Genomic DNA, 10,058 nt, shown 5'->3' with positions numbered 1-10,058 from the left:
CACCGAGGAGGAGGGTGGCCGAGGTGTGGGCGACCAGGTAGCGGTCATGGTAGACGTTTACCTTTTGGATCTCAAAGCCCATGTAGGACTGCAGGGCCAGCCGCGTTCCACTCGCCAGCCGCTTCACAATCACCTGGCTGTGGCTCACGTACGTGAACTCATACGCGCCGCGCATGCGGTAGCGGCGTAGACAGCAGTCGAACAGATCCACGGAGCCCGTGACGGACCCGGTGACGAGGCGGCTGCCATCACGCTTCCACTGCATGGCGCTGAAGCCCTCGCTGTGCGGCAGGTGCACGACAGCGCCCTCCTCCCACTTACGAGAGCGGATGTTAAAGTCAAAGACGCGGATCTGCTCGCGCCCAGCGATCGCGACGGCCTGCCCGCTCGGGTTGCAAACGCCGCCGGTGAAGCTGCCGACCTCCTTCGGGTCGAACGAGATCACCTGCGGCTTCTGGCCGCTCTTCGGAGTGTAAAAGGCGACGTGGCCGTCGGCGCCAGCCGCGCATATGCTTTCCCCCCATGTCAACATGTACGGCGCGCAGCTGTGGACGAAGAGCCGCTTCGCCCCCGTCACCTCGGCGCCGTCCTCGGACGCCTCGAAGACGTACTGGTAGACGGCGCCATCGAGGTGGCCTGTCAACATTTTTGTGTTGTCGCGACTGGCGCACATGGAAATGGCCGGGTGGTCGTGCGAGTAGAGCACATGCGACTTGTTCGCCTTCAGCATGCCGACCTTCACGTTGCCATCCAGCGTGGCGAAGGCGATGAGCTCCACTCCCTGAGAAGACGTGTTGGGCCACGCCACACATGTCACCGGCGATGACTGCGACAGCTTGTTGCGGATTGCCTTCTTCTCTCCCCATTCCAGCCCGAGGCGGTAGACAAACACAATGCTGTCTGACTGCGCAACCGCCAGCAGCGCGCTGTCAGGGGAGAAGGTCATGCCCGTCACGATGTAGCCTCGCCCGCCCTTGTCCGACGCCGCCTTGGTCGCAAACTTGTCGCGTCGCTCGCCCTGCTCGTCGAAGAGCTGAATGTGCCGTGTGGCGTCAGCAACGGCTAGGCGCTTGTTGTTGGGAGAGAAGCAGATGGCCTGCGTGCGGGCCGTGCCCTGCTGGCCCTTCATGATGTTCTGATAAAACTGTACCTGCATGGTTGCGTGCACAGCGGAAAGGGGGGAGGGGACTGCTTGGGTGCGTGGAGGGATACCGATGAAACGCAGCAAAGCCCCGCTTCCTCCTTCGTCGACGTGTTCGAGGTGCAGCTCGATTGATGGATCGTATGCGCGGAAGGAGGGCGGGTGCAGGAGCGGTTCGTCAGCGGAAGGAACACTTCAGGTGCGCTTATCACGATTGCCGCAGCAGCCGGCGGGGCGTGTGTCGAGGCCGCCGCTGCGGAAGAATGTGACTGCACGCCTTCGTATGTGCAAGTCTACGAAGGCGCGCCGGCGCGTCAGCGCGTGGGAGCCGGTGTGAGGGAGAGGTGGTCGAGGGGAGGACCGTCGCGCTCTGCTTTCGTTTGTTGACTCGCGCTGATGTGATGCGCCTTGATGGCGTCTGTATGTGTGGGCGTATGTGCGTGTGTGTGTGTGTGTGGCTGTGAGAGGGGCGTCGTAGAGGAGGGGGGCGCTGGTGGGAAAGTGTCAAGAGAGCACGCCTAGGTGGCGGGCAAGGCCGCACGCGCACACTGGTAGCGTCCGGCGTGATGGAGGGTGAGAGGAAGAAGGGCTCAGACGATCAAGGATCTTCGGAAAGCCCCTCTGGAGAAAGAGAGGGAGGCCGGAAGACACAGTTGAACGCGTTGGGGCGGACCCTTCGTGTCTGAGACAGGCGTGTTAGCACCTCTGCGAGTGTTGCGGTGCGCGTGCACGTATGCGGGTCTCTGCGATTTCCGTCACGTTAGTGGATAAACGAACACCTCGTTGACAGCGACGGAAAAAAAAAACGCCGTCAGTGGCGTCAGGGCACCAGCGTGGAATGGGGCGAGCACACCGGGAGGCGACGACCGTGGCGGAGAGGAAGAGGGACGGCATGCGGCCCATAGGCAGACGCCACTCCACCAGTGTCCTCTTCACTCACTCCCCAAACGCCTCTCTCGTGTACGTCTCCTGAGCTAAATGCTGAAGACCGTGTCCTCCTCCGTGTCGCCGTCGCTGCCGGCGACAGCGTTCATGTGTGATCGCGCGTCCTGCTCGGCAATAACATCGGTGGTATCTGCGATAGGTGAGCCCGGTAGAAGAGGTACGCCCTCGTCCTCCTGAGAAACGATGCCCTGCGCGCCCGTTGTCACGCCGCGAAGGGACGCCAGGAGGGCGCGCCGCAGCGCTAGCATAGGCACCTCGCTGTCAGGCTCAGAAAGGCGAAACATCGGCGCCACCCCGCCTGCCGCGTCGCCAACAACGAGTTGATTCATAAAGCGCTGGTCGATGCAGCTACGCCGGACCGCGAAGGCGAGCACGGCGGCATCGGTCGCCCTCTTGCGTGTGACGGTATTATACAGCACGACCCGATCTGAGTTGCGATGAGAGGCTGGCAGGTCAACCGTGCTGGTGGTACCAGAAAAGGTGGCAGCGAGGTCACCGTGAGGCCGTGACAGCACTCCGGGCCATGCTGGCTGCTGCGGCCGCTCGCCACCGGTGACATTGGTTCCGCTCTTGGGGTCTTTGCGATCCATCTTGCGCCCCGCAGCACCTCGCCGAGGCCGCTTCCGCCGCTCATGTGCGGCGATGAGCAGAGGAAACGGCTCATTGGTGTCGACCGCGTAGTTAAACAGTTGCTCGATCCACCGAATCTGCGGCATCTCAGCATCAGAGACAGACGAGAGCAACGGGGAGAGCAGTCGCCCCGTCCACCACTCGCGGCCGTAGTGAAGAAGCAGCTCCTCGCCAGCGTCCAGATCCCACAGCGGGACGAGCGTGAGAAGGCCAGTCGTGGAGTCGACGTTTACAGCCACGTTGGCCTTGTGCTTCAGCGCTTGAAAGAGCGCTTCGGCAGCGGCGTGCAGCTCCTGCTCAGACGTCAGTTTCTGCGCCATCTCTGGGTCTGCGCGGAGACTCGCCAAGAGCGCTTCGCGTTGCTCGGTCGCGTCCACATCGCCGGTGCTCTCATAGAGCGCCATGCGCTGGCGGTGGTTCTTCCAGTATTCGGGGCTTGCCAGGTCGTCAGGCGGCGGCAGTGGCCACGCTACGCCGTCGTTGATGTCGAAGAGGTGTGCCTCGGGGATAAGCGGTGGTGAAATCTTTAGTTGCCACGGCGGCAGCCCACACACGGATGCGGGCGCAGCGGCTGACCGGCCCCCGAGAGATCCCTCTGTCAGCGCGGCGGCCCCATTGCTAGTTGGGCGGCGCGGCTCATGGGCAGCAGCGATGTTGTCAGTCGCATCGTCTTCATCCGGATTCTCCTTCGAATCCTCCGCTGTCTGCGAAAAGGATGCCTTCTCCTGCGCCGCCAGCCTCCGCAGCTGTGCCGCGCTAAGTTCATCGCCACTATCCAGCGCTGCCTCCAGCTTAGCCATCTCTGTACGGGTGCTGTGGCGGGGCGCCCGCGACGAGTGGGCGTACGACGATGTGGCGGCCGTGGCGGCGGCGTTCGTATGGTGTAAGTATCGGTGATGATGGCGGCAACACCACGCCTGCAAGCCACTGACGTCATTGCACAGTGGCGCTGCGGAGCTTGGCGCTATCAAGTACCACCCATCCTCTGTCGCGGCGTGCAGATAGGCAGATGTGCTGAACATGTGACGGAGTGCTAGAAAGCGGCGCAGCGAGATGGTATGCTGAGAAGCGAAGGCTAAGTTCAGCACGAGCGGTGGGGCCAGCGTCACATTTGCGGGCACCAGGTTGCGAGGAGCGCCAGGCTGCTCTGCGCCTCTGGCAGGGGTAGCCGCAGCCGCGGGGGGCGCGGCGGCATAGGCAGCGGTGGGCAGTACCTCGATGGGGCTGAATTTCTTTATTGGCTTGGTGAGGAACACACCACGCAGTCCAGGCAGGCGCTTGCTTGGGCCCAGGCGCGTCACGACATCCTTTGCCTGCATCGCCACAGATAACAGCGATGGAGATGACGACGGCACCGCCGGCGAGGACCTGGAAAGTCTCGTGCGGCCAGCAGCAAAGGTGCGCTGCTGCACCTCAATGCATGCGCCGCCCCATTTCTGAATCAGTGATCGCCGGAGCAGCCATGAATGGCCACTGCCGTCCCATGGCCGTCGCTGAAGTGGGGGCGACACAAAAGAGGGACCGCTCGCACACGAGAAGGGGCTCGGGCGCAGCGGCATGTGCCTATCAGCGGCTGAGCCGCCCCCGGTGGATCACACCCTGCGCAGACGGAGCACTCTCACGCGCGGCACGGGGTTACCAAATAAGGAGACCGAGAGAGGACAGAAGAAGAATAGCAATAAAATCGTAACTACGCAAGCGCACGCGAAATCACGGCAGCTGAGGGGGACGTGGTGGCCGTCGTGGCAACAAGGGCGGCAAAGGCCGGTGTAGTCGCCGCCTTCGCAGCGATAAAGGGCGAGGGTCGAAGGGAGGCGTGTGGGAGACGCTGCTCACTGTGAGAGGCCTAGTCGGGGAGCGGAGGAGGAGGAGGAGTTCGCCCTCATCGAAAATGGGAAGAATAGACGTAGGAGCGCGCAGAGTCGGATACAGAGACGGGATGTCGGGGGGAGGAGAAGGGCCGCAGTGGTACACATGTGCATGTGTGTATATACATTTATATGCAGCCATTCCTTTATTCGGACGTCGTGCGCTCCATTTGCGCCCCTCTTTGGGGGCGGCTCAGCCCTCCCCCCTCCCCCGTTCCTCCCTTCCCGCCAGCAGTTGGCAGTCAGGGTTGGTGGAGAGATGCGTTCGACTCACGCAAACTATTTGATAAGCACGCGGATGGCGCACGCTCGGGTGCTCTCGCTCGTCACGCCGGTGCAACGGCATCCAGCGCCTGGCAGCCGGCATCCGTACTGATACATCTCCCTGACCTCCCCTACACGGTATAGGCACGTGTCCCTGTGCCATGGCCAGAGGTAGTGGTGCGACCTCAGCAGGGACTGGCGGGGCGTTGCTTGGATCACACCCCGGGCAGAAAGAGGGAGAGCAGGGTACGGAGCCCCTGAGGTGCAACGCGCTAAGAGGTACTTACCACTACCTCAGCGCCGTCGTGAGGTGGACGAGAGTGGCGTCGATGCTCATCAGACAAGGAGGACGAAACAGCTTCAGAAGGTGAGACACAGGCACACATACAGGCACTAACGAATCAGTCAGCGTCATGTGCACGCCTTCATGTTCAGTGGAATGGTCTGTAGGCGTGTCTGTGTGTGTGTACGTTCGTCTGCGTCCAAATATGCATGGCGCGGCAGCTGTACATCCAGAGAAAGGCAGTCGACAGACGCAAGAGAGCTCGCACAAGAGGCTCAGCCCCGCCACATGCCCCTGTGCGTCTGTGGGAAAAAAGGGGTGGCATGGGGCCCGCGTTACCGCCCAGTTGCGCCAGCATTGCCTCACGGCTGAAAGGCGGGGAGACATCAAGAGGGACGGAGACGACGAAGCGACTGGCGGGGGGACGATGAGGGGTCGTGGCCGTGATCGAAGCGGGTGCGCACCCCTGTCTCTGCCGCCGGTGCATCGTTAAATCTACTCCTTCGCTATCCGTTGCAGTGTTCTCAGCATATCACGAGATCAGCGCGCCGCAACAACACGCACACACCTCCCCAGTGCCTCACTTTGTGCGACATGAGATGTGGTCGTCCGTGTATGCGAGCTGAAGCTGGCGGTGAAGGCGTCGCTCGTACAGGGACATGTGTGGCTGTGAGTGAGGAAGAGAGGCACGAGGATGCACGGCAGCGGCGGTATCGCCCGCTGTTGGACTGCTATCGTTGTCTAACCCATACGGGTGAGCAGCAGCTCGCCCATGCTGCGGAGCATCGCGCGGGCATGGAGGGGGCGACCTAGAGCAGGAGCGGTGCTGCGCTGGCTTGGCAGCAGCGTTGTTTGAGGTGCTCCGAGCTCGACGGCCTCCAGCGCAACCACCCTTCGCCATGGCACGAAGCGGTGCCGCGGATCTTGACCTTGTAGCACCTCTCGGGGCACCGTTTGGCGCGGTACGGCGACCTTTCAGTCGCTGCGTAGCCGACGGCTGAGGCAAAACTACCCGAGCCGATAGCGATGTGCAAGGCGCGCCGCCGCTGGTGATCACCTGCGCAGCAGCAGCCGCAGCAGCTGTCGACGACAGTGGTGCTGCCACAAGCACAGAAGGGACGTCGAAGAAGAAGCCGCGGCTTTGCATCTCTGTCAACTTCGACGCACCGGCAACTCCGCTGCTTGTTCGGGACACCAACGGCGATGGCGGCTGATCTCGCTGACTGGCGCACACAGACGCGTAATATGGATCCGTCCAGGCTGAGGAGGGGCGGCTGCGTTGCCGATGGCGGTCGTTCCGAGACGGCGATTGGCCAGCGAGTGAGGCCGTGTCGCCGGCGGACTTGTGGCGCATCAAATACGAGTGCCGCCAGTGGTGGTGCTCGACAGTCGAGCCTGAGGGAGGCCTCGACGCTGACAGAGTCGGGTGCCCTTCCATCGCCTTGGCGTTGGTGAGTCCTGGGCCAGATGTGGCAACGGCGCCTGTGGTGTCCACAGCGTGACCGCGCGCGTCGGCGTGCCCTGCAGAGACCGCGCGCAAGCTCATCGCAGCAGGGTCGCATACGGGCTTGCTGAGGCGATGCACCAGCTCCTCTTCCTGTCTGCGAGGGAGTGCGGTGGAGAGTAAGCCGCTCATGCGGAACATACAAGGAACGGGTTGCGGTGGACTCAGGGCCCTACCAGCGCACACCTTCGGGGCCCGCCTGCGCATGGGCATTGTCGCGCGTGTGGCACCCACGATGACGATCGGCAGTACGTTGGAAGACGGCATTCGGGGCCGCGGTGGGGGATGCCGAGACGAGCGGGCCCGGTCCATGCCAACGCCGCCGCCCTTCGTGGCGGCTCCGCCCACCCCCATCACCATCTCGCCACGCGGATCGTACGTGAGGGCAGCTATCATGTCAGGCATTGCGTCCGAGTCCTCATCGCTGTCGGTGTTGCCGTCGCCGCGGAGGACCCCCTTCAGCCCCTCCTTTGACACGAAGCACATCGGCCCCCGCGCGGGCTCCACCTCTGACTCCACACGCGCAAAGCACTCGTAGCGGTTAATGGGGACAGTATGGCGCCGGAGCGTATCCATCACACGGCGCGCCTTCGCCCGTGCGACGACGGAGGCGCTGATCTCATCGAGGGGGCGCTGATCGAGATAGTGCGACTTGGCCGCATCGCCACTGGCGGGCCCGGCGATGCCGGCGTCGGAACGGCGGCTGCCGGTGGTGATCCGATGAAAGGGAGCGGAAGCGATGGCCGCGCTGTCGCCGTCACCTCCGCCCTCCTCTGGCGCTGCCGCCGTGTTCGACGCAGCGCGACACCTGCTCTGCTTCTCCCTCCTGAAGCGGTTGTCCGACGCCGCGGAGCACCAGACTGGTCGCTCTTTCCATGGCCAGTCTCCGTCGCCGCTGGCGCCTACATCGCTTCCAGTGACAACAGCCGAGCTGGAGGGACCTGCAACGGCAGAGGCGCCGCTCAGTGGGAGTGCGCTGCTCCCCGACCTGCTCCGCCCAGACCCCTCACGCTGCGGCTGCCACGCAAAGCTATCCACAGCAAGGCTTCCAGATGGACTCTGCGTTGCCTTGCCGGCGTCGCTCACCATGGGCGCCAGGTACTCAGGAGTGGCATCCAGCTCTAGCTGCAGGCGTTGCATGATGGCCTCCAGTACCGCGCGAATCAGCCCGACGCTCCGCAGGTATCGAACCACCGGCACAGGGCATACCCTCGACATCTCCATTGGGCAGAGGCCCGCAAGCGCGATGCACCACGTCGGCAGCACGCGCCAATGACTGCTACCAAGCACAGGTGTGAGCGTCCTCGGTGAGCTGCGCCGGATGCCGCGTCTCGATGGAAAGGAGGTCGACTGTACTGATGCTGCTGACGCCGGCACCGGCACCGTGAGCACATATTTGGGATGTGTTGGGAAGCGCAATGTTCCCTCCTCCCACAACGCCGTTCCGTCGCCGTCGGCAGCATCTGAAGAGGCCGGTGCTATCATGTCAGCCCGTATCTCCTGCAGCTGGCGCTGCACAACGCGGGTGAAGTCGCTTAGCGTCAGTCCTCCTGGATGCCCTTCAGAGTGCATTGTGTGCGCGATAGTGCGGGCAACATCGTCGAGGATCGGCTGCGGCGGCATCTTTTGGTGCCCATCCTGCCCCAGCTGCTCTAGAAGCGCGTGCCAGTCGCTGACCCTCAGCGTCGAGGAGGCCGTCGCCAGCGGTGCCTGCAGGCAATAGTGGAAAAGATTGCGCATACCTGCGGTTGTCGTGGACGCTGAAGCGAACGTCGAGGCACCCGGGTCGACAGCAGTCTCCGCCATTTCCACTGCGGCAGACGCAGGTGAGTAGGTCTGTGAAGATGCTGGCGAGGTCGTGTGAGATGGCCCTCGGTCACCTAAGGAGCTCCGCATCGGCGAAGTAGAGGAGCGATAAGAAGAGCCTTGGTGCCCCTGTCCATCGCTGGTGAGACTTGGCGCTAGCTGGTGCGGCTGCGGCTGCGGACGGTGCTGCGCATAGCCGGAGCGGGGGCGTGGTGCTAACCGCGGGAGAGAGACGGGGCGCTCCACACGTGCGACGCGCGGTTCAGAGTTGTCGGCGTCGTTGTAGGCCAGCTTGCGATCCGTAAATACGTGACGGCAGTCAGCACCCTTCTCTGGTAGGGTAACGCCATCGCTATCAGCATCACGCGAACGGGAGCGGCCACCCATCTCAGCGTCGATGCCTGCGCTCGGTCTTCGGCCACGACCAGCGAAGGTTCCTTCGGCAGCGTCGACAGCTTCACTCGCAAGCTCTACCGAGCAGCAGCGCTTCTCAACCGTCCGCTCGACAGGAGCAGGCGCAGACGGGTCTGAGAGATCGGAAAGCCGCGACACCGTTGTCGGGGCCTCCCTGGCCGTGCTGTCCCGGCGCTGCGTCTTGTGTGCGACTCCCGTCGAAGCGACTCGCGTAGCAGAAGGCGACGCTACTGCACCTGCAGGCACGTCGCTCCCAGCTGCTGCTACTGCAGAGGCCGTTGCTGCGGCGACAGTGCGGAGCCAGGACTCTGGATCGAGCAACTGTTGCTCCGCCTCCTCGCCCACGTCCTCTATGGTCACACGGGCATCAACAGAGGCGGGTAAAGCACGAGGCGCGGCTGTGGTGTACCACGGCAGCGCCTGGAGCGCCGCAGTCACTTCGTCCGCATCAACACCACCTCTCTCAACGTAGAGCTGAAGTGCCGCTTCCATCTGCTCTGCGGACAACACCGCGAGTGAATCGCTCACGAAGAGCGGCGCTGAGGGTGGAGGCTGCACAACAGAGCTGTCACCACCAGTGGAAGCACCGCCCCCCCGCTGCGTCGTCGACAGCGACGACTTTGCCATGAAGGAGGAAGAGGGCGTAGAAGAGTCACCAGAGACCACAATGACTACCGGGGCTGCAGGAGCAGGGCTCGAAGCCGTGGAGCGGCTGCTCAATGCCGCTTCCTCGCCGGCTCGCGCACCCGGTCGCGGTGGCAGGATGGGCGACGCACTGCACGTCGCCCTGCTGAGTCCGATGCTCCTCTCTGCCTCGTAAGTAATATCCGTATATGGTGCGCCTTCAGCCACCTCGACGCGACTGCAACACCTCAGCGACGTCGACGTCGTGCAGCGATGAGCGTCGCCCTTAACCTCATGACAAGGGGGGCAAGGGGGTGTATTACTGCAAGCTTTGCCGTCGACACGCTTGTGCGCGTCGTCACATAGGTCTTTCTCTTCCAACTCTGTCTGTGGCACCTCGGTGAACTCGACAGAACGCCGCATCGATCTCTCGCTCGCACGGCCGCGACGCCGCGATGGGCCGGTGGCCCGGCGCTCATGCGAAGTGGCGGAATAGGAGGAGTGGGCGCCGGAGAGCAGCACATAGCTGTCGGCACCCTCCGAGTGAACTGTCGACGACGCTGGGGACGGCATATCGCG

General features: G+C 63.4%; 3 protein-coding genes across 3 annotated transcripts in view; all 3 read right to left on the bottom strand.

Moving 5' to 3' along the window:
• LSCM1_04699 (uncharacterized protein) overlaps positions 1-1,156 on the bottom strand; it is a gene marked incomplete at both ends in the record, with an annotated part of 5,403 nt that extends 4,247 nt beyond the window's left edge. The window contains one exon of the mRNA XM_067322194.1: positions 1-1,156. This exon is cut by the window's left edge and continues 4,247 nt beyond it. Coding sequence (XP_067178991.1) covers positions 1-1,156 — 1,156 coding nt within the window.
• A 959-nt stretch (positions 1,157-2,115) lies between these two features.
• LSCM1_04698 (uncharacterized protein) lies at positions 2,116-4,275 on the bottom strand (the record flags this gene model as incomplete). Its single annotated transcript, XM_067322193.1, has 1 exon — positions 2,116-4,275. The coding sequence occupies one exon, from the start codon at positions 4,273-4,275 to the stop codon at positions 2,116-2,118; it is 2,160 nt and encodes a 719-aa protein (XP_067178990.1).
• A 1,436-nt stretch (positions 4,276-5,711) lies between these two features.
• LSCM1_04697 (uncharacterized protein) lies at positions 5,712-10,052 on the bottom strand (the record flags this gene model as incomplete). The annotated part of the gene is made up of 1 exon (XM_067322192.1): positions 5,712-10,052. One exon carries the CDS (start codon positions 10,050-10,052, stop codon positions 5,712-5,714), a length of 4,341 nt encoding a protein of 1,446 aa, XP_067178989.1.
• Positions 10,053-10,058: the final 6 nt, after the last annotated feature.

Source organism: Leishmania martiniquensis, chromosome 21, assembly GCF_017916325.1.
Source record: "Leishmania martiniquensis isolate LSCM1 chromosome 21, whole genome shotgun sequence".
NCBI classification, from domain to species: domain Eukaryota; phylum Euglenozoa; class Kinetoplastea; order Trypanosomatida; family Trypanosomatidae; genus Leishmania; species Leishmania martiniquensis.
This window is presented reverse-complemented; position numbering and strand designations above follow the sequence as displayed.